Below are 25,153 nucleotides of genomic sequence, written 5' to 3'. Positions count from 1 at the left end.
ATTTAAAAGAAACTGTTTTACTAGATGCAATAACACAATTTATCTGATTGCTACATTTGGAAAAAAGTCAATAGCATACAAGGATTAACTTTTTCTTTGTTTATTGGATTATGAATTACAGATACATATGAAACATGTAAAAAGATAAGGAATATCTGCCATGGAGAGATGCCTTTTATTTATTATTGTTATCATTAAAAATTAATTTTAAATGCATATTTAACATTTGGTGACAAGTAAACAAAATTGAATAAATGTACTCTTTTTATTAGTAAAATTACATACTGATTCAAATAATAATAATTGCTATACATTTATTAAAACATACAATTTTTCATTTACTAAAATGTAATAAAATATACATTTTGCTACTTGTAGTCATTTTTAACAGTTTGCAACCAGTTTCTATCAGAAGAAAGCCCTTCTTATAATTCTTACATTAAATATAAAAATAGCATTAATTTTATATCATACAATTTCATTCGAAATATAAACAGAGTGCAGCAGTGAACTGGGCCAAACATTATTGAAATGAAATGATTAAATTTATTTGGGTGTAAGAAGTTGAAATACGAACTAGATATGACAGTATTTACTTTATTAGTCCAGAAGTGCTAATAAAGTAAATAATGTCGTTTAGGTATTCTGCAATCATTTACTATAAATCATTTTTTAAATTGTTGCCACCAAAATATTAGAGCCCTGTATTACATTTAAAGAAATGAAATAATGAAGAATCTACATGAATGTCCAAAAGTTTCTCGCATTGTGATAAAACAATGGTACCTACAGCCATAAAATTTTGAATAATGTAGGTTATTCAAAATTTATTCAAAATTCCAGATGCCCATATTCAAGAATATGGGCATCTGGAAGATCAAATTTGGAAATTGTTTCATAATCTATTTCATACTTTGTAAAGCATTCATGAGTTTTTGATTAAGAAACTCAACTTTTTAAAGCGAGCAATGGCAACACTGTACAGGGGGAAAAACATTTCTCTCTCCAGCATGCGAGACTATGTATCGGAAGTTCTAACGACATGCTCTTTTACATATTGCTGTTGAATTGTATTTTATGGTTTAACTGTGAAGAAAATGATACTTAATAAATAAAGGTAACATATAAAACATTAAAAAAAAAAAAGGTCTTTGGGCATAATATAAAAGCTGAAAGCTTTCAGATTTTTTTAACTTTTAGCCTCCCCTTTTTTCTTTTGTTAATTTAAAGTCACCCCCCCCCCCAAAAAAAGGTAGCATTCTGCCCCCCCCAATGGCAAAAGATTGTGTGATCTGGCTCACCATGGGATGTTCTCAAATTTGAAGCAGTGAATTACATGGTACAGCTAATGTACAACATGAGATAAATGACCCATTACACAGTACATTTTTAAAATGGCCCAATGCACATAACCATCCTGTATCCTGCTCCTAGTAATGCGGATAACTTCAGAATAAACAAATGAAGATAAAACAAGCTTCCTTTTCTCTTTAAATGATTTTGGCAGTCAGCTGTCGCCTATAATTTGCTTAAAATACTATGAAATACATACATTCACACTATAGTTCTATCTTCTTAATCTCTTTTAATGCAAAAATACAGCAAAATTCACATTAGCATTAAAATTTTTATTTTTGGTTGTTCAGTTTGAAAACGAAAGTATTCATATACTCTCGCAATAATTGTTTAGGCTCTAGTGTATGCCCCTTTGACAAATTTTGGCAATGAAACCTCATTTCTGGTTACCATAATAGTTTTAACTTTCAAAATCGTAAAAAAAACCTTATATTTAGCGTAGGTATAATGAAATACTCAATCGATTTCGAGGGCAGCTAAAGGTCCCTCCTCATCAGGAGAAAGAAAATACATAGAAAGAAGAAAATAGGAATCACAGAAACACGTGGTGCTTATCAGCACTGCACGTGGTTATAACTAGATTTTTAATCAGAGTTGCACTGGCCGCCTACTTTTACTGAGCCAGGCTGTCTGATCAAGCATAAAGAAATATTAGCGAAGTTAAAATAGGGAGCGAGGGGCAAATGCACATTACGCTCAAAATCTGAACTTCAAATAATGGAAAGCAACCACTGAACGGATTTTTATACCCTCTGGTAGTACCAAGTGCGAGGAGGTAACGCCATCTATCGGCAAAAATAATTGAATTAAGACAGTAGAATTTTAAAGGCATTAGGAAGGACTGGATTGGACTTCAAATCATTAACTAAACTTTCTAAATCTTTGTGAATGTGAAAAGCCTCAAGAAAATCCAATTCGCCTATGGAAGAAGCCTTTTGGATGATTTTTGCAGACCCAAAATCAAAATTATGGTTAAAAGTCCAGCTATGATACGCTATTGAAGACTTGTTAATTTCCCCTTTTTTGACATAAGATTCATGTTCCTTGATACGAAACTTCAACACTCTTTTTGTTTGGCCAATATATCTTAAACCACACTGACATGATATACTATAAATTCCCCAAGAATTCAAGACAGAAACGCAATCTTTTAGAATCGAAGGGTGAATTTTATTAATAGGGAAGAAACCGACTTGAAAATTGAATTTCTGGAGAATCCGTGCAATTTTATAGCTAACAGAAGGATAAAATGGAAGCACGACAAGGTCATTGATATTATTTCTAACAGTGGAATGTCTTCTTTGATGGGAATCTGAAAATTTTTTGACGGCTTTATCAATAATCACGGGAGAAAATCCTTTAGTTAAAAAACGGAAGCTTTAAAGTTTCCGTTCACGTTTCAAAAATTTTGCATAAATTCAAATTGGCACTTCTTCGTCACATTATAAGGGACACACGCAAACGTTTATCTAAAATTGAATTTGAATTATATTACCTCCATTTAAAAATTGCTAATTCCACTGAAAATTTTTCCTCATTTGAACATACATCCTGGTCTAGAACCGATACCGTTTGTCAACGGCATAAAAATGTGCTCATTTCTAAATTCCAAAAACTCACACACCAGTCGGATAGTCCCAATTATCTAGCTGATCTTCCCACTGTAAACGTTAACTCCATCGTTAATATCTCCAATAGGAATCTTTCGGAGGATCAGTTAAAAGTATTAAAATATAATTTCAACTTTTCAAAGACATCTAAACCTTCAATTCCTCAAATCATCGCCCCTATAGCCTTTAAATTCTCCAAAATTTCGGAAACGCAGAAGGATACAATCCGCCACCTAATTACTCATAACGTTAATTTTAACAATAAATCTTTGGGTTCTAATCTTAGCAAAAAGGAAAATGAGATCTTACGTGAAATTCATTCTGATACTAATATCATTATCTCTAAAGCTGATAAGGGCGGACAGATCGTAGTTATGGACAAACACACATATATTACTGGAGTCTCTAAATTGATAAATGAAGGCCCATACTGCTCGATCCCTAAAGATCCTTCAACTTCGGACCTCATGAAAGTAAAAAGTGCTATTAAATCTTCCCACATTCTGCCAACTCAGTTGAAGAAATCACTTATTCCGCGTATTACTAATTGCGCTAGACTTTATGCTCTTCCAAAAGTCCACAAAACCGGTATTCCTTTTCGACCAATTGTTTCCAACATAGGTACTGCTTCATATCCTTTGGCCAAATATTTAGTTTCCAGATTTTCTCCTCTACTTGATAACCATATTCACACTGTAAAAAATTCTGTTGAAGTCATTGATAAACTTAAAAATATTTCTCCACTTCGATCCATTATGGTTTCATTTGATGTCAAATAACTGTTTACTAAGAAGTAAAGAGCACTCGGTCGAAGGAGCACTAAATTGTCTTGAAACTAAGCTTCGGGAATTTCACTTCACAGATACTGAAATTAATGAGTTGGTTTCGCTTACTAAAGTTTCTCTAAGTCAAACCCACTCTGTTTTCCAAAATGCATATTTTCGTCAAGTTGAAGGATTGGCTATGGGTAATCCTCTCAGTCCGGTACTTGCTGACATTTATATGCACTATTTTGAGATGAAATTATTTGATAAACTATCTTTTCGTCTTTGGATTCGGTATGTTGACGATACTTTCGCACTTTTTGACGGTTATAAAGAGGATTTATCTGAGATTCTATCTATTATGAATTCAATTGATCCAGCCATCCAATTCACTCTTGAAATTGAATCCAACAATTCCCTCCCCTTCCTTGATATTCTTATACTCCGCAATGAAACTGATTTTAGCACCACTGTGTACCGTAAATCCTTTGCAGTCTGTTTACCACCCCATGCCAAGTCATGCCACCCTGTTAAGTAAAAAATGGCTTCTTTTTACTATTATGTATTCCGCGCGCTTAAAGTTTGTTCCTCTGAATCTTTGCTTACCAATGAAATTAATTATTTGAGAGCAGTTGCGATTGACCGTGGATTTTCTCCCGTGATTATTGATAAAGCCGTCAAAAAATTTTCAGATTCCCATCAAAGAAGACATTCCACTGTTAGAAATAATATCAACGACCTTGTCGTGCTTCCATTTTATCCTTCTGTTAGCTATAAAATTGCACGGATTCTCCAGAAATTCAATTTTCAAGTCGGTTTCTTCCCTATTAATAAAATTCACCCTTCGATTCTAAAAGATTGCGTTTCTGTCTTGAATTCTTGGGGAATTTATAGTATATCATGTCAGTGTGGTTTAAGATATATTGGCCAAACAAAAAGAGTGTTGAAGTTTCGTATCAAGGAACATGAATCTTATGTCAAAAAAGGGGAAATTAACAAGTCTTCAATAGCGTATCATAGCTGGACTTTTAACCATAATTTTGATTTTGGGTCTGCAAAAATCATCCAAAAGGCTTCTTCCATAGGCGAATTGGATTTTCTTGAGGCTTTTCACATTCACAAAGATTTAGAAAGTTTAGTTAATGATTTGAAGTCCAATCCAGTCCTTCCTAATGCCTTTAAAATTCTACTGTCTTAATTCAATTATTTTTGCCGATAGATGGCGTTACCTCCTCGCACTTGGTACTACCAGAGGGTATAAAAATCCGTTCAGTGGTTGCTTTCCATTATTTGAAGTTCAGATTTTGAGCGTAATGTGCATTTGCCCCTCGCTCCCTATTTTAACTTCGCTAATATTTCTTTATGCTTGATCAGACAGCCTGGCTCAGTAAAAGTAGGCGGCCAGTGCAACTCTGATTAAAAATCTAGTTATAACCACGTGCAGTGCTGATAAGCACCACGTGTTTCTGTGATTCCTATTTTCTTCTTTCTATGTATTTTCTTTCTCCTGATGAGGAGGGACCTTTAGCTGCCCTCGAAATCGATTGAGTATTTCATTATACCTACGCTAAATATAAGGTTTTTTTTTACGATTTTGATTGTCACATTAGCGTGTTTCTCTTCTAGTCTAGTTTTAACTTTGTTTTAGCTTCCCTTTTTTTTTTAATGAAGATATGCATATGGCCAAATTAAGGCAGTGCACAGTGCCTAGTTTGTAGTTAGAACTTATATTTAATGTAGAAAAGTTGATACTGCTAACAGTAGAAGCAAAAGAAGCTAAAATCATTTACTGTGGAAGCCATAAATTTATTAGAAAATTTATGATCTAAAAAATTCTGCTTCATTAAAACATTTTCTGCTATCCCCCCTCCCAATCTGCAACCAACAGAAAAAAAAGGGGGGAGTGCTGCTTTCTCACCATCATGAACCTTCAACTGCTAATCTTGTTCTAGCAATGTTTATTTTTGTTTGAATATGGCAAATCATATAAAGGCTATAATTTTACAAATGAAAAAGGAAGAACCATATGTAATTCTATAAAGTAACTAATATTTTAGCAAACATTAATAAATGAATTACAAAAGCATCAGAAAAAATTGTGATATTAAAAAATAAACATGTAATTAAATAATAATAGACTATTTGAAGGAGGTACAGCATCTGCAAATCGCTTCAAGAGAAGAATCAAAGAAATTCAATTAAAAACATTATGACATTCTCTTAGCTACTGAGGATTTCTTAATAATTAAGTAATTAATACTATAGTCTCATGAATATGATATTAAATTAAGTGAAATGGAAGTGTAACATCCAAATGACATTAATTCATACTGATAAATCTTATAACATGCAACACTTTCAATAAATCATGTTTTTAGTCAAAAGGTAAAATTCTGGTACAGAAGAATATTAAATTCAGTATTTAAGAAATCATACACATTAGAGTTTTATAAATAGAGAAGTTAAAAAGCACATAATTAAAATAAAAATAAACTTTTTTTTAAAAAAAAGTAAGCATATTTAGTATAGGTTATAAAGATAAAAGTGTGCAACACTGATATGCATTCAAATATATCAAAATACAAAAATACTTAAAAACTGCTTTAAAGCATAAAAATACTCAGAACATTTTTATTCTTATAGTTCCAAAAATATAGAACGAAATGACAAAATGAGTACATAGATAATTACAAAAATTCCCCAATTCTGTTAAGAATTTGTATTTTAATTTATTACTGATAATATAATTATTTGAAACATATTTATTATATATTATTATTTGAAACAAAATATAATTATTTGAAACATAATTATTTGAAACAACTGCCTCCTTTACTAACCACTAAATAATTATCTTATACAAAATAGTGCATGGAAAACCAACCCACATGTACATTCAGACAGATCCTAGCTCGTCTCGCGACTTCATTACTGAGACTGTTGTACATCACCCCATTATTAACCCATTAACCGCCAAAACTACAAAACTACAATGTTTCTTTTCTCATGAAAATAATAACAAATATTAAATTAAGCATTTATAACATAAATTTACATTGAAAATTTTAAAAAAATGCTCTTACCTGTGGAAAACGCGAGTGTTGCATTCGCGCAACGTCAGCGGAATAAGACTACAGATGTTTAGTGAGTAGGATTGTACTCGTGTGATGTTTCTTTTGAGTGGAGCGCAGGACTACTTTTTAGCTGTATAACGTTTTATAAATCTACCAAATCACTTTACTTTTAATTAATTACATATTAAAATATACATTGTATTTCTTTTACAAATACAGATTGTTTCAATTGAAAGATTCAAGCATGACAAGCTTGATTACAATCATGATGTAAAGCTACATTACATACTTTGCATTTATAAACAGTCTGGCTATAGTAGACTTTATAACAAAGTCTTTTGTTATGAACGGACTTTACGATAAAATGTCTACCATCTCCATGCATTGGTTTTTGAATGCTGAATTTACTAGATCTTCCTATTGCTGATCTATTTCTGGCTGATTCTACACTCTCAATAGGAGTTTACAAAAGGAATAATGCATTTTCATCTGAAATCTAAAAGAGACTATATTTCCAGTAGTAAAAAGTGATGATATTTAGTAAGTTTAGATACAGTCTCCCCTCATATAGTTTATCAGCACTGTCAATTTGACTATTGTCAAATGCAAATTCTGCTTCATATTCCTGTACTGCAAACGTTATATCAATTCTCGTACAACAGGAACAGAAATGTCCTTATCAAAAGATCAATACATTTTTTTTTAGGTAAAGAATGATATCCTATAAGCAATAATATTCCAATAAATCTTCTCATAATAGGCTTCAGATGCAATAAATTCTGAGCGCTCCCCCCCCCCACTGAACGTATATATTTGTCTGTTCAACGAGAAGAGAGTAAATGTCTAAACCAAAACGAAAATCTGAGCACTAGTTTTACCTTGTGTTTTGTCTTTTATAATTTCTCTTCTATCTCTTTCTTCATGTTCTTCCTGAGACATAACTAACAGTTCCTTTTTTATCCACTTCAAGATTTCAGTCTTCTGCTTTTTAAACTTTTTAGTATGACTATAACTGCTTTTAGAAGGCTGAAACTTACTTCTTACGTGAATTTCAACTTCCCCAGCAGTATCATTTGGTAAAATATCATTATCATTATTTAAAACATTGAAATTTCTTTCTTCTTCGTCACTAGATTCTGCAATTTCTGGGGGAACAACAACAATATCAGTTTCATTCTGGTCATTATTAACATTATCATCATCTGTTTCTTTATCAAAAAATCTTTGAAGGGCTTCTTTTAATGTAAGATACCTCGTTCTAGGCATTTTTAACAACCAGAACATGAAACAGAACATCGAAAGGAATGAGTGAAAAAGGAGATGGACTACCGGTTTCCTGCTGAAGTCGCGTCAGCGCAACACTTGTTTTCCCTTCCTTCCCAACACAAATATAAACATCTGACTGATGTAATGTTCTGATAAACGGTGACCTTGACTAAAAATAGATCACTCAGATGGCGATTCTTTCATTAAATATTTTCAGCAAAAATACCAGGTCGAAAATTTTGCTTAAAGTACAAGATTAATTATTATAAACAAAATGATTGTTGAAGGCAAATATTTTTTTTACAGATATAATCTTCATAATATTCCCTACACAAAATCATCTGCTGGTATAAAATATCTTAAGTAGTTATATTTATATACGCATTTATTTTGACCGTTGCGTCGACGCAACACCAGCAGTTAATGGGTTAATATAAAAGCCATGAAAATGCAGGTACAAAAACTAGATGAGAGTTCAGCAAGATATATTTTCTTTAAAAAAAGAACTGCAATAATAGACGTACACAATAGACAGACGGGCTGGCTTTCCATGCATCATCATTCCCACACATCATGGTTTTTCTTCAAAAATTAAAAACTATTAATTTAATGAGGAATTTTGTCTTGTTTAAAACTCCCCTCCTTTTCATGTTTCCTATCAAGTTTTGTAATTATCTTGTCTGTTTTGAATAATATTAACTCACCTCCTCTCCTCAAACGAATTGTTCTTTTAAAAAAATTTCTTTATTTCATATACATAAAAATGTCTCATTGTGAAAGGATAAATTTTTTAAGACACAACATATATAATATACATGAGGGCAGAAAAATTATTATATTGCATATCCCACACTAATATAACTACAAATATATAAAAAAAGGACGTGTGGCATAAATTTCACCTACTTCCAGAACCTCTTCTTCCTGATGTTCCATACATTCCTATAACAAATTAAATATATTTAAAATTCCGTGAAATAATACTTAGCAAAAACATTTTGTGTTAAGAAAGTTTCATAACAGCTTTATATGGAATCATCAGTTTGCTTTCAAGATAACACTTTTTAGATACATAATTCATAAAAAATATTTAAATTAAATACATTCAAATTATGGCAAAAAGTTGTCAGGGTGTTCTATTACTGCTTGTTTATTTTTATATTATTAAGCAGGTACAATATGCTATATTATTAACCAGTTATAAGTTTTATATTATTAAGCAGCTATGTCTAACTCAGATCTATGTTTAATATATCTGTAGTCAATATTATTCGTTCAGTTACTGATGCACTGATTTCTACAGTCTAAAAAATTAAATATGCAGGTGTTTTCATACTGAATACACACCATAATGTAACTGTGTATTATTTTGCTCAATAATGATACATAGTAACCATGTATGGCTGTTAATTACAATGCACATAATTTTTTTAGTGCATTAAAAAAAAGAGATCTAGATTATAACAAAGTGTAATATTTTGCCAGGAAGGTAGATTTCTTTGACAAAGGTATAATGCCATTTCAAAATTCACTGAAAAATAGCACTAACATGATTACACTTGGGCATATATGAAAAAACATTTGTTATAAAAGAACTGAATACCTAACAGATTCCTGATTTATAAGTCAAAATTGATAGGCTTTGTTAACAATATAGCTTAGCTAGAGAAAGCTTTATTAAAGGAAAACTACTGCATTTTGTCATATGACTTGAAGAAATAATTCGCTTGGAATATGTTCTTATAGGAAGACTGCTTTTGCTACTGCAATGACAAAAAATTAATAAACATCTTAACTATCAGTACTAATAGTGCTTGCAAAATGGCACAGCGACTGGATATTACTTCTTTCATTGCTGCACAATATGGCGTGCCCAACAGCCATTATTACCATCCTTCGCTCGTACCTTCAAGATTGAAGTGTACAAGTAACATCAGACAGCGGCATTTATGTCAAAAATGTCTTTAGAGGATGCCCACAGGGGTCATGCCTTGGACCAACACTGTGGAATATAGTGGCAAACTCGGCATTTCGTCAGTTTGAGAGCGTAGAATACGCTCAAATCATAGCCTATGCGGACGATTTTATGCTAGTTGTGGCAGGAAGGAGTAACCTCGAAATGAGATCTCAATACAGTCTTGATCTGTTCTCCCAATGGGCCAGAGCACATAAGCTTCAGATTTCGGCAGAGAAAACTAAAGCTTTGCTCATAGGACGCAGCAGGCAGCTAAGACGCAACCCAAGCATTAAACTCCATGGGATACCGGTAAAATGTTTCCCTCAATTGAAATATCTTGGGCTATTACTCGACAACAGACTTTCTTGGATGCCACATGTCAGGAATCTTAAGACTCGAATTAGCATCCTAAGCAACAACATGAGACGCATGACTTCACATAAATGGGGTATCTCATCTAAGCTACTAAAAATTTGGCATAGAACCATTACAGAAAGAGTAATAACTTATGGAGCAGCAATCTGGGGTGGCGAACTTACCTCTCATATGAAAAGATCCCTGCTCTCTATTCAGAGACAGCAGCTACTTCAAGTATGCAGGGCCTACCGTACCACGTCAACACTAGCCCTACAACAACTAGCAGGAATTCCTCCCCTAGATTTGATAGTAGAAAGGGAGGCAGCTATCGTAAGGGTTACCAGGCTGGGTCAAACTTCAACACTCTGGGGTCATAGTTATCACCACTCGGACTACGAGGAGCAAAACAACTGCAATAACTTTCATCCAGCAGCTTTAAATCTCTCTGACGGTATCAGTATAAACGACCAACCAATTCAGAGGTACAGTAATAACCTTTTCACAGATGGCAACAAAACTGAGAACGGCACGGGCAGCGCCTTCTGTAGACTAGAAAATGGAGTTGTAACATTCGAGTGGAAAAGGAAATTAGGCTCGAACAACTCGGTATACCAAGCAGAGCTTCTAGCTATCAGTGCTGCAATTAGATATGTGAACACATGTCAACAGGAGAAATTCTCCATACTCAGTGATTCGGCATCAAGTATGGCGGCTATCACAAGTCAAAACAGCCGGAGTCCGTTGGTATACAGAATTCAGAAACAGCTTCTGACAATGCCTATTTCGCAAAGACCCACTTTAAAATGGGTTCCCGCTCACACAGGGATTCAAGGCAATGAAGCCGCTGACCTACTGGCCAAGCAGGCAGCCAACTGCACGGATATATTAGAAAGACCAACTAAACTTCCTTGGTCTCATATTAAGCGAACAACTTTGACAAATCTGCTACAAAATTGGCAAAGTAGATGGACAGAGGCAGAGGTAGGACGAAGGACATTTTGCTTACTGCCAAAAGTTAACATGGAAATAAAGACCCACTGTGCTAGCCTAACACAGTTCTTGACAGGTCATGGACCATTCCCAGTATACCTGAACAGATTCAGACTTAGGGATACTCCTTTCTGCGAATGCGGAGAGGAAAGCGACACGGACCATTATTACTTCCATTGTGTACATACAAGAACCTGGCACTTAAAGAAACCAGCGGACTGTGCCTGGTCAATGTGGACGACTAACACACTCAAAAACAGAATAGCCCTTGATAAAATAGAGAAAATCTCAGAACACTGCCTAAGCAGAAACAACCATGGATAATATTATAATGTTTCAAAAGTTCAGAACTTAAAGCAGATAACCAGAATAACGCTTAGTGCCTTGCAGTTAACAATATGTAAAAACTGTTATTAGTTTATAATATTCAACCTTGTTACTCTGGAGTCTTCCCCGCCGTGATGGTATATAATTCCGTTTGGTTCATGTCCGTGGTCGGAAGCCATCATAGCGGTGCACTCACTCACTCACTCACCAGGCTTATCCTTACCAGGGTTCGTACACATTTCTGCACATGGAAATTAAGTACTTTTAAGGACTTTTAAAGACCATTACTGAAAAAAATTAAGGACCTATGAGCAAATAGCAAATTAATAAATTCAATTAAAATATTATCTGTGCCTGAACTTCACTTTTGTAATACCACGCAAAAAACAAAATAGATCCATGAGCAGGATGCATTATTATTAAACATAACTTAATTAACATAATTATTAATTAGTTTGAGCATAAACAGGGTTCATAGCCACATTTTAGTTAAAAAAATAAGCACCTATAAGCACTTTTCAAGCACATTTTAAGAAAAAAATAAGCATCTGTCTAATTACATTATACACAACTGCATAACCTTAAAAATTAGACTTGTAATTTACAATATGAGAAATGCAGTATTTATTAAGAGAGAATAAGCATTACCTCATGGGAAATAATTACTTTTAAAAAAAAAAAAAAAATTTTAAATAACAGTTCAATTTACAGAACTAGTTTACAATGAGAGAAAAAAAAAACTTCGCTTGGAACCTAATAATAAATACAATTTATTTTTCCACTCATATTAATATTTAAATAATTTAAATCTAAATTCTGAACATTCTCTAAATTTTCATTGTATATCAGTTTTCCCTTAACAGATATTGCAAATAAAGTAATTTAAGTAAAAAAGAGGAACATTTCTGAAATCAGAAGACAGAAATTTGCTTCATGCAGTCATCCTTTAACAGTAAAAGCTTAACTAAACTGCACACTTGGATATTGCTGAATATTCGGACAGTCGAGCGTAACTTGAAAAAGAGGAGTGGGGGGGTACACTGTATTCGCTTCGCTTATTAAATTTTTCCGCTAAATAAGTGCTTTTGACATTTCGATGCGTGCATCATATAAAAATAAACCAATGGAACTTAAAAATATTCTGCTTAGCAAGCACAGTAAAACTCTTTTAAGTGTTCATAAAACAAATCTCAGACAGAACATCAAAATTAATTATCTTCCCTATGTGGTATTACACAATCGGAATCAACAGCTGCCGGTATTAGGAGAATAAAGAAGTAAATAACTGGGGTGTGTTCATTTTAATTTTCAACACACGGCGTTAAATTTACAGAATAGAATCATTCTTCGCTTGGGTTGGTAGACTGCAGAACTTTTAGTCCTATTCAATCCAGATTGGAAAGTGACAAAAAAAAAAAAAAAAAAGATCCGTTGCTTGTTTTGCAGTGAACCGTAACAGTTTCAATATTCGAGATTTTGCGGAGAAAGGGGAGAACCCCCCAATCTTCGTATACTATATAATGTATTGACCAAAAAAATTAAATTATTTTGACTATTCGATTACTTTCCCTTTATTTAAACCATTCCGAATATTATTCCTTAGAAAGCTAATCTGTGTTAAAACACAACCATTTTTGGAAGTTTACTATACTTCAGCAGTTACTGCAATTATGTTATTATAAACATTCATACATATGCTCATAATATAAGCATAACGATCATAATAAACACGAATATGAACTGACCAAGCGGAACGAGAATGCAAATTATCGAGATCTTGATAGAAATTCAAACGTGTGTAGTATTTGGGTAGGAGGAAAAGAAAGCCGAATGTACCGGAATTTTCTATTGCTTTCACAATTCTTTGACCAATAGAACGACGGGCACCTGTCTGTACTCTTCGTGCATACCAAAGGTTATGTTAATGCAGAGAAAGTAGAAAAAACTATTTCCGGGAGTATGATTCACCATCTGACATTCCATATTAGGAAGAAAAGTTGTTTATTTAGTTTCGGCTTTGGTACGGGGAAAAATAGCGCGTTCATTAAAAAAAAAAGCACTAAAAGCAAAAAATAAGCACTAAAAACAAAAAATAAGGGCTTTAAAGAAAAAGTAAGCACCTATAAGGGCCTTTATATTTTATTTTCAAATATAAGAACTTATAAGCACTTATAAGGACTGCTACGAACCCTGATAAAATATACTTTATGAAATTTATCAAACAGCATTAAATATTTTAGACTTACAATAGTTCAGTATATTTGAAAGAAGATAAGTAACATTTTATTTACATTTTACTAATAGTTAGTTTCATGTTGAATTTTTTTATGTCTCATTACTTACTCAATCTAGAGGTTTAGTAAACAGCAGGTAGATTTTATGTCAAGCGTCATAGTATAAAATGAGAACTAAAATCATAATCAGAATGATTTATAATGAAAGACTGGCTGTTGTCACTGCTGCTCCTTACCTAGAGAGAGATTTGCTGATCAGAACAAAACTGAGAGGCCTGATGTGGGCACGGTCAGCTAGTTTTGAAAGTTAGTTGGGGTCTGTCTGTTGCAGCTAGTGTCGTAGCTCTGTATAGAGTTCCAGGGGTTGTAACCAAGTTAATATACTTTAAGGTTCCAATAAGCCACTAAAGCACCAGAGGTGACACTAAGTTGCTTTGTATTATTTTAGGTCTCACTACATACTAAGAAAAAGTTTTACATGAATTTTTTACATTTTTGTGTCTAAACCTTGTACCACGCTAAGGAATAATGAAAGACAATAGCTCACTTCATTATGCAGAGATAATTTTTAAGAGTAAGCAGTTAGTTATAAATTACATTAGGTAGTTAGAAAACCTTAGTCAGTATGGATTTACATGATTACTATTAAATTTTACTTATTTTTTAACAATAATGTTAAAAATCCCTATTAAAATCACAATCTTATAAAATTTCACACTTTAAAATACATGCAATTTATGTCATTGGTTCTTAAATGATATTAGGATAATTATACATTAAAAGCTAGAAAACATTTATGTTTTGTAGCAACAACACTCAAAATATTTATGCATCTTTTTAATTTGAAGCCTTCCCAGACATTTTGGCTTAATTTATATCAATTTTCTTCTCTTTAAACATCTTTCCTAACAATTAAAAATCTGTTTGAATACACAGTTCTGACTAGTTTCTACGTACTTTATCTCCTAAGTTGTCAACCTCACCACAATGTACCTATGAGGGTTTAATTGATCTGGTAAAAGTTAAATAGTCCAAAAACTCCCGAAAAACGTGAAGCAAGTTATCGCTATGTCTAAAAAAATCTACAAAGTCAGACAAACGTTTAAATAAGCCTCTTATTTAAAAAGAACTTAAAGGCATGTTCTTATGCTAACCAATTCAATTGCAGTTTGTGGTCATGTAATTAAACAAGAACAATCAAATTTAAACAAAAAAATGTGGACTAGTAGTCAAAAACTATACAAATTAATTTAAATTTAAGCTGGCTCAGTAACTCTATCGTCATAACAAACTGAAATGCCAGCAGCAATAATGCAAAGACAAAAAGTTGCAAATTATCAGAGCTAGCAGGAACTAATGCAACGAGCAAGCGGAGATTAAAAACACATTCTGTCTGTCACCAAAAACCTCAGTTTAAAAAACTGCTTAAGCAATTTGCATTCTGGGGAGGAAATAGAAACGGAAAATTATAGTAAAGGCTGAAATTATAAACAACTGGGTAATTTACATAATAATACCTGTATATATATTTTAAGAATAATTTTCTTTCTCTGTATGTATTCAGTTTCTTTTTCCAACACTTTTTTTTTTTTTTTTTTTCTTTTTTTCATTTTAGAATTTTTGGATTTAATTAAAGATTTCTGTTATTCTAAAAAAATTAAATGCATTTAGAATGTATATAAAAAGCTGCAGTAACACACCGAACAACAAAATGTAGAAATAGCAAAACTTTTAGAATTTAGAAAGGCACTAGTCAGCAAAATTTAGGATCTACAGAGATAAGTTTAATATTCCACGTGATTGCACCAGGTGGAAAAATGCCTAGTGTCAGACCTGTGTATGATGCATTAAGACATATTAGATGAATCTTTAAATTGCCAGTTTTCAATTTCATTATTAATAATAAAATTCCTTTCTATAATGCCTGTCCATGTGATAAGATTAGAAGCATTTTTAATATTTTTCACACTTGTGTCTAGTGAAAAGTAGATAAAATAAAGGGAAGATAAGCATGTTAAGAAAAAGATTCTAGTATCAGAAGTAAAACATTCAAATATTATGTTTTCATTGTTCTTCCAGATGTTATCTAAAAGGTAAGAAATTCATTGCAAACTTTTTGCAAAATACATCTATTACGTGTTAATACCACAGAGACATTTTTCATTTTGTCAAAATTTTCTAAAATCTTCTGGAATGGTGGGTCTATAAATCTTACTTTCAAATCCTTCTAAACTTTCCAAGTTGCAATGTCTAATGTCCGGAAGAAAAATTACGCCTACCAATTTTGTAACAGCAAACAGCCAGAAATATTTTTTAAAAATATCAGATGGAAAAAATGTGAAATTAATTTTATAGAGAAAACTGATGCATATTGTGAGAATTCTGAACACTCTGAGACAATTACATGAGAAAACTCTTATCATGAAAAAATTAAAAAGAAGATATTTTTTAATTAATATGTTATTTTTTAAATATAATTTCAATATATTGCCATTTTTTAATGATATTTATCAATGTTAGAATGTTTGAAAAAAATCTTCGAAAAATTCCCAAATCATGGAAATTAAAATTTTCGGTACTTACGTATTAACGCAAACAGGCCAAAATTCGCATAAATCGCCAAATTTGGCGACCCTACTTACGACAACACTAAGTGTTATACGTAGTTTTTCGTAAATACGAGTTCGAAAATGCTGGATTTCTGCATGGAACTGTTAATCACAAATATAACTTTGTGGATCCCAACACAGGCATTCACACACAACATGTAGAGCGCATGTGCGGCTCAGCCAAATGGCGCAACAAAAAACAGAGAGGAACAGCCCGTCAGCATCTTGACTCATAACTTATCGAATTTATATGGCGCCAAGCTCAAGCTGTTAATGGCGAAGATGGTTTTCAATCAGTGCTAAAAGCAATAGCCAAAAGATTTCCACCGAAAAAATTATTCTGCAACTTATTCAAATTCGAAACCGGAAGGGTTTAATTGCTATTTTATATTTTAAAACAATATAAAAAACTGTATTAAAAATTATCTGTAATTAATAAATGCACATTTTCTTTCTATTCATACTTTTTTACTCAAACTTACAAATCGCGCCAACCTGGTTGCGATAATACGTAAGTACCAAATTTTCTATAGAAACTGATCCTAAAAATCGCCAAAATGTTGATAAGTCGCCAAATTTAGAGCCGTTCAATAAAAGAATTCACATCCCCAAAAGTGAAAAGTTGTTTAAGAGCTCATCAGAAAAAGTGAAATAATTTCGAAATACTTGTTTCACTTCTTGCTTAGAAACTTGAGTATCCCACCATTTATATTAGAAATAGGAACAAATCATAACCCATTCAAATAACCATATTTATCAGTGAATTGCCAAAAATATACCTCCAAACTGCTAATTCACACTCAAAAATAAAAATAGACAGAAATTTCACAGGATTAAAATTAAGGACCTTCTGCCGATTTTGGCCAAAATTAAGGACTTTTAAGGACCAAAAATCGATTCAAAAATAACTTAAGGACTTTTAAGGACTCTTAAGGACCGTACGAACCCTGCTTACATGGTAGCTTACATCTTAATCCTTACAAGTCTGCTATCACTTAGATATCATTTAAAGCTTTTGCACAAGGATACTATACCAAGTGTAATAGTCACAATTATTCTGTCAAACACTGTGCAGTGAAACAATGATTTTTAATTTAATATGTAAGTAAACAGATGAAACCTATTCAAAATGTCATAACAGACAACTGTTGCATAATATGCCATGTCCCTAAAAGTCCATTTGTGTCGTTTATTTTCATAACTGTCGTTTCGAGACCTACCAATAATAAAATGTTTTTTTAAATAAGGCAAATATTCATGTTACTACACTTTTAAATTACAAAATCAATTACGTAAAAATTAGAAAAAATCTAATTCTTTATATGGTCTTTCTGTTCCGTATTTTATATATGTTCCAAAAAATAAAACAAAAAGTTTGGCTCAAAAAAAAAAAAAAAAAAAGGCCAAAAATTTAAAATCTGAGTTGTTTTTTTTTTTTCTTTTTCGGTGGTGGGGGGGGGGGAATTTAAGAATTGCACACAAACTGAAATGTTAAATATTTAAATTTATATGCAACAACTATAGCAGTTTAGAAAAATGTTTTTTAAAGCATCGGATTAACTGGCAAGCATTTATATGGAGACTGTCATGAAAAGTTAAGATCAATGCAAATTTTTTTAAAAAGAACTAATGCCCAGAATCTTAGAGAATTTATGCATCCTTATGTACAAAACTCAAAACTTCCAAGTCCACAGAATTTTTTTGCACTAACACCAGGTTATGATCCATAATTAATAAAACTGCGCATTTTTAATTTCAACAACTTTTTCTTCATTTGTAAAAGCTATTTTTGATAAAAGAATATATATTATGAGTACCTTTACAATCACTATTCTTTGGCACAAGTTTGATAAAATTTCATTAGATTTCTTATACAAGTTTAGTTTATTTAAGAGCCAAAAATGATTTTCTGACACATGCATGACTATCTGATAAAAGACTGGCATTTATTTATGACAATATTCACTTAGCATTTCACTCCAATCCTTTGTGCTCATGCTGTATTTTTTAGGACATTTAAAAAAAGAAGTGTTATTTAGTGAATCAAAATAGCTTATATATACAGCAGTAAACAATCAAAATATTTTAGTAGTAGGTTACTTGTTATGATTTTATACAAGTAGTGAAAAAAATTTAAATTATGGTCTGAAAAAACTGACTTATAGATTTAGAAAATTTATAAAACTATTTCTGTTATTTAACATAGTCTATAATTTTTTTACCCATTATAAATCAAACTAATGAATTGGCTGCATACAATTCTCATTAAATACAGTGGTGTCCATTTCATATTCTGTTTTTATTAAATATTATCACAATATCAAAAAGGAATGGATGAATACAGCATTTACATTTTGTAATTTAGATACAGGTATTTTACAAAAAGCTACAATAATAGTAATTTATGCCTGTATTATTTGTTTGAATATAATGATATCAATGCTTCTAAAAATTAATGGCATGAGAAAATATAAGATACATGAAGTAGAGACTCTTAAACTAATGTACTTCATAGAAATAATTTTTTCAAATGTAATGGAATTCAATTTTGGAATTTGTCAAAAGGGTTTAAATATTGACAACAAATAATAGTAATACTGTTAAAAAGAAAACTGAATTATTAGGAATTTTTTTTAGGAATTATTAAGGAATTCTTCTTTAAAAACAATAGTCGGTAAGTATCAAATACTTAATAATGTTTAAACTAACAGCCACTTACAATATTACTTTCAAAGTAACTTTTATGCTCTTAAATAAGAAAATAAATACACTGTTTAGAAATAAAGCAAAATTATTTTTGGTTGATCTTTACATTACGGTAACTGGTAGTTTGGCGACATTTTGGAGGCGATAAAGGTTACTACCTGGGACTTTGGTAATAATGTGAGCAGTACTGAGTTCCGATTACGCATTATTTTGTGTGGGGGAAATGAGAGATCATGGGATATGTCATGTGATATTAATGGACGAATTACGGTTCTTTAATCGGAAAAGGGGGGAAATCGGGAAAAAATCTGGAAATTTTGTATTTGGCTTTATTCTGTGTTGTGTGAAATAGTGTTTGTGAATTTTTGGATCCCATGGCCGTAAGTAAATTGAATTCGAAATGGGTATTTAGTGGTATTGAAAAGGATAGTAAGAAATGTTTTTTAAGGTTGTGTGAGAGAGAAATAAACATGTTTTATTATGTTATTTATTTTACCTGGTATCTTGCTTTGAAAGATAAGTATGATTTTAAAGATTCTGAAAGAGAATGAAGAAAAGTGTATCCGCCACGTAATGAAGATTCTGAAGGAGATTAGGTAAGTTAGTATTTTTAATTATTTTTATGCATTGTTGGAAATGTAAGGTGGAAAGGAATTTGGTATTATTGGGAAAATTGTTATTAGCAATGATTTAGTTTAAAGTAATTAGGATTGTAAGGCAATTTTTATTAATTGAATGTATGTGCTCATGTATATTTTAAATGGTGTTTTTGAATTTAATTATATTTTAATGAAATGATAGTTATTTTGTGAATTTTATACTTGTAGGAATTTGGTGTATGTTTAAGTTGAAATAAATGTGCATGGAAATAATTTAAATATTTGATAATAAATATTTGTAATGCTTCATGTATGAATTCGTTGGTGACGTGTATAATGTAATAGATGATTTAGAGGTAAAAGTTTTTGGATATTTTATTTATTTTATATGTGGAAATGTTCATATTTGTAAAGGGTAAATACTTTTTCGTGATCATGTAATTTCATATATGTTCTTTTTACCGGGTTTAAAGATTGAGAAAATTGTCATGTATTTTCGTGAAATTTTTTTAATTTATGAGATAAAAGCAGTGTACATGGATATAGTGAAGAGTGTGCGCAATGCCATTTTTGTGCAATTCTGGGATGTTTTTTTAAGTAAAAATAAGTCGACGTGTACATGGTTCAGTGATATTTTAATGAAATGATAGTTATTTTGTGAATTTTATGCTTGTAGGAATTTGGTTTACGTTTAAGTTGAAATAAATGTGCATGGAAATAATTTAAATATTTGTAATGCTTCATGTATGAATTCGTTGGTGACGTGTATAATGTAATAGATGATTTAGAGGTAAAAGTTTTTGGATATTTTATTTATTTTATATGTGGAAATGTTCATATTTGTAAAGGGTAAATACTTTTTCGCGATCAGGTAATTTCATATATGTTCTTTTTACCGGGTTTAAAGACTGAGAAAATTGTCATGTATTTTCGTGAAATTTTTCGAATTTATGAGAAAAAAGCAGTGTACATGGATATAGTGAAGAGTGTGCGCAATGCCATTTTTGTGCAATTCTGGGATGTTTTTTTAAGTAAAAATAAGTCGGCGTGTACATGGTTTATGTGTATGTGTTATTTTGAAAAACGCGTAAGGTGTATGGTATTGTGCACTTTTTCCGAATTTTGCAGTGAATATTTGTCATGATTAAGCAGTTTTGTTTGATAAAATTTCTAGCATAAGTGTAATTCGGCTAGTAGATTGTTGGAAGAAGTGTTCAGTAGATAAGAAGAAAAGAAACATGTCTTTACTTCGTGAAGACAAAATGGCGGCGGGGAAAAAAAAATAGAGGGTTGCTGTAGGGGAGTTGGTCGCCAAATTTTCGCCAAAAAATCGCCAAGTTAATGTAATGTAAAGATCAACCTTATTTTTCCTTAAATCTTATGCTACTTCAGTCAATATATGCTATATTGAATTAACACAAAATTCTGAATTTATTAAAAACAAATTCTTTTGCTTTTTAGTAACCTTTTTCATGTTCTCTATTTTATAAGTTTAAAAAAAAATGCAATTATTTTTAAGAATCTACTTCTGTTTGCCACTGCTGTAAGCAAGCTTGCTCCCTTCAACAAGATGTAAATTAAAGCAAATAAACTAAAATTATAAATATAATGTATTTTTTCTAAAAAATATAAGAAAAATGCCACTAAATTTGCCTTGCTGAGTTTTCTGAAAAACTGAAATTTTATATATTTACATATAAACACAGGCCGCTCAAATGGTATATGCTTAGGGGAGCCAACAGCCATACCGAAGCGCCGGGCTCGAATTTCAGAGAAGGCATGGATGTAAATTGTCTGTCTCCTCATAGGAGGTAACAGTGGCCACCTGTTTAGCTGCCTCATTAATAAAATGACCACCACGTTTGCCCCTGCTGAAATAAGACATGTGCCTGCCATTCAGGGGGGGGGGGGGGGAAACACATATAAACATGCACATAGATTACATGCAATCATGAATGAAGCAGTTCTGGATTACTTCAAATGTTAAAAAAAATTTTCTGTGAATGAACTGAAATTTTTTTTATATAAATAAGAGATTTAAAAAATACACAAAACAAAATTATAATTTAAACTACAAATAGCCGCTTAATTCCTCCTCTCTATTCTAAAAATAGTAATGCATTTTGCTAGACTACATTATTTCTAGATCAATCCACATAATAAGGCAGGTCACACATTAGACAAAAAGAAACAATGAAAAAATCGTCAAAATAAATTTTTTACATCCAGAGGAAAAATTGACGATGATCAATGTTTGCAACTTTCTTGTTTAAATGCATGTTTTGTCGCACACTTAATATATTTTAATTTGTCTATATCTACACAAGTGATCAGAATTTTATGGATGCTAACAAAGTAATTATATGCTATCTTTTTCTTTCGAAGATCTTTCTGGAAGGCAGGCAATGAATTGAACTTTTCCTATCCTTAACAATTTATTGAAAGAGCAGAATTTTTACTCCTGAAGAAGGTAACCCATGGTGCTGTCTAGTGAAATGCTTTGTATTCTCTTACTGTATTCGATATTATATTTACAATGAATGCTGTTATTATTAACATTCATATAGCCTTTAGAATATATTATTTATTTTTCCTTTAACAACATGCAACTAAATAAAGAGAACAGGAAACACTAAATAACTACTACATATTGCTCTGAACTAACAGCTTTAATCTTAAAAGAAATTTTTAACTTTGATTTCTTTTCTGAATATAAGCATCATATTTACTGCATTAAAATACAACTGCTCCTAATTTATACTATGTCCAGCACTAACTCAGTTTTGCTTTAAAAACCTTACATACAGCACTAGCTCGATGGCTGTCATCAAGAGCTTTGCTGGAATAAATTATCTATCAAATAAATACATATACTGGACAAACTCCAAAATTTGAACCTCTGCACAACCAGCACTTTTTTCTTTCAAGGAAATTTAGGAATAATATAATACTCCACAAAGAGATGCATCAAAAGCAAATTAACCGAAAGTCCCATATGTCACTTTCAAACACTGGCTGGCTAGGGAATCATTATGGCCAATGACAATGCACCGATTCTTTCCTTGAGTGGTTGTGGAAGGGAATTAATAATTTCTTTTCTGTCTTAAACAAGTGAAGCTCCAAAACATACATGTGCTGGACCAGGATGTTGCTAATACTGATTTTCTTTTGTTGGATAACAGAAGGAAGAGGGAAGGAGAATTACATTCTGAAGAAATTCAGTTAACACAGCAAACTGCACTTTTCCTTAATTTGATTCAACTTAAATTTTAGAATTCAAGTATTATAACTTAAATTTTGATGGTTAAAATTGTAACCAATTTTTAATCTAATATTTTTTATGTGTGCATATTTAATACAAATAGCCCACAGGTTGTGCAAATGGCAAAATATATATACACGATTTTAATACTTCTATTGAGAAATTGAAAAATAATCATTCTAAAATGTAGTGGTGATACTAAGTTTTTCAGTTTATGTTTGAATGGTCCACATTAGTCAAAAGGTTGAGAACTGCTGCTGTAGAAGGTCATTGAATCATCCAAAATTCAATGACAACAAAAGCAGATTAACTGATTTTGTGCAAATACTTTACGAAGAAAAACGGAGAAGTGATAATTAACAAAGATGAGTAACAGAAGTTTTCCATTGCAATGACAATGCCTCAATCAATAATCAGCCTGGATGGTGAAATATGTACTATGATTTTAACACCAGAAAATATCATTTCCTAAAATGATGAAAATGACAAATTTTTTAGAATGAAAAAGATTTCAACTGGCAGTTTAGTGGGAATTTTCAACACAGCAATTACAGGATTATGGAACTTTCCAACTAAATAAGAAATTTTGTCTGTCTATAAAATTAAAGAGAAAGTAGCACAAAAAATGAAACGACTTACATTAAAAGAAATAATTTTATTTTGTAAATTTTCATTCTGTTACATTTATGAAGTTTACACATGCTTTACTGTTTGATAAACAACTATTTCATTACTTCTACAAGTCATCTTACTAGATTTAAACTGATGATCTAAAATCTGGAAATTTCTGAAATTACCAAACCCAACGATTCTGGATCTTGGACTTTGTATTAGGATCTTGGACTTTGTATTATAAAATTACAGGTAAAACAGGGTTTGTACACATATCTGCTCACGGAAATTAAGTACTTTCAAGGACCATTAATGAAAAAAATTAAGGACCTATGAGCAAATGGGAACTTAATAAATTCAATTAAAAATATTATTCTATGCCTGAATTTCACTTTTGTAATATGATTCTAAAAATAAAATAGATCACTAAGTAGTATCCATCATTACTAAACATGAATTAACATAATTATCAATAAGTTGGAGAATAAAATAAACTTCACGCAGTTTATCAAGTAGCATTAAATATTTTACACTTATAATAGATTGGACATATTTGAAAGAAGATAAGTGACATTTACGTTTTACTAATAGTTAGCTTTATGTTGATTTTTTTTTTTTTTTTTTTTTTTTTTTTTTTTGTCTCATTTTGTCACATACTTGGTCAGTATAGAGCAGAGGTTCTCAAACGGTGGTACGCAAGAAAAAAATAGGCGGTACACAGAGAAGCAAAGTATTTTTAACTATTTATTTCAAAAATTAAAACCCCAAAATCCTGATTGAGCTTTTTCTCTAACACTCATAAATTTATGCAATCTGAGCTTCGTTCAAGAGTGGTGGTGGTAGTAGTACTTTGTAGTGGTGGTACTAAAGGTTTATTAATTTTTGTCTAGATGGTACACATTAGTGAAAAGGTTGAGAACTTCTGGTCTAGAGGCTTAGTAAATAGCAAGTAAATTTTATGTCAAAAGGCATAGCCTAAAATGAGAAGTAAGATCATAATCAGCATGATTCATAACAAAAGACTGAATGTTATCACCACTGCTGCTTGTCTAGAGAGAAACCTGCTGATTAGAACAAACCTGAAAGGCCTGATGTAGACACAGCAAGTGTTGAAAGTTAGGCTTTGTTTGATGCAGTTAGAGTCATACTTTGTGTAGAGTTCCAGGGGTTATAACCCAGTTAATATTCTTTCAATTTTAATAAGCCATTAAAGCACCACAGATGATAAGTTATTTTGTATTATTTTAAGTCTCACTAGATGCAAAAATTATGTTTTACTTGAATTTCTATATTTTTGTGTTTTACCTTGTGACCACAGTGAGTATTAATGAAAGGCAATAATTCGCTGTGGTATGTAGAGATAATTTAGAGTTATAAATAATTAAGCAATTAGTTATAAATAATTAAATTAGGTAAATAGGTAACCTTAG

At 31.5% G+C, this 25,153-nt stretch overlaps 1 protein-coding gene across 1 annotated transcript in view; it reads right to left on the bottom strand.

Annotated features, from left to right (window-relative positions):
* The window catches only part of LOC118205668 (uncharacterized), a 78,264-nt gene that overhangs the window by 43,105 nt on the left and 10,006 nt on the right, over window positions 1-25,153 (bottom strand). The window contains exon 2 of the mRNA XM_085817495.1: window positions 8,977-9,012. Within this exon, the coding sequence (XP_085673621.1) occupies window positions 8,977-9,012 (36 nt within the window). The remainder of the gene's footprint in view (window positions 1-8,976; window positions 9,013-25,153) is intronic.

Source organism: Stegodyphus dumicola, chromosome 5 (genome assembly GCF_044657685.1).
Source record: "Stegodyphus dumicola isolate Sdum_Otavi_A_Nest chromosome 5, ASM4465768v1".
NCBI lineage: Eukaryota > Metazoa > Arthropoda > Arachnida > Araneae > Eresidae > Stegodyphus > Stegodyphus dumicola.
This window is presented reverse-complemented; position numbering and strand designations above follow the sequence as displayed.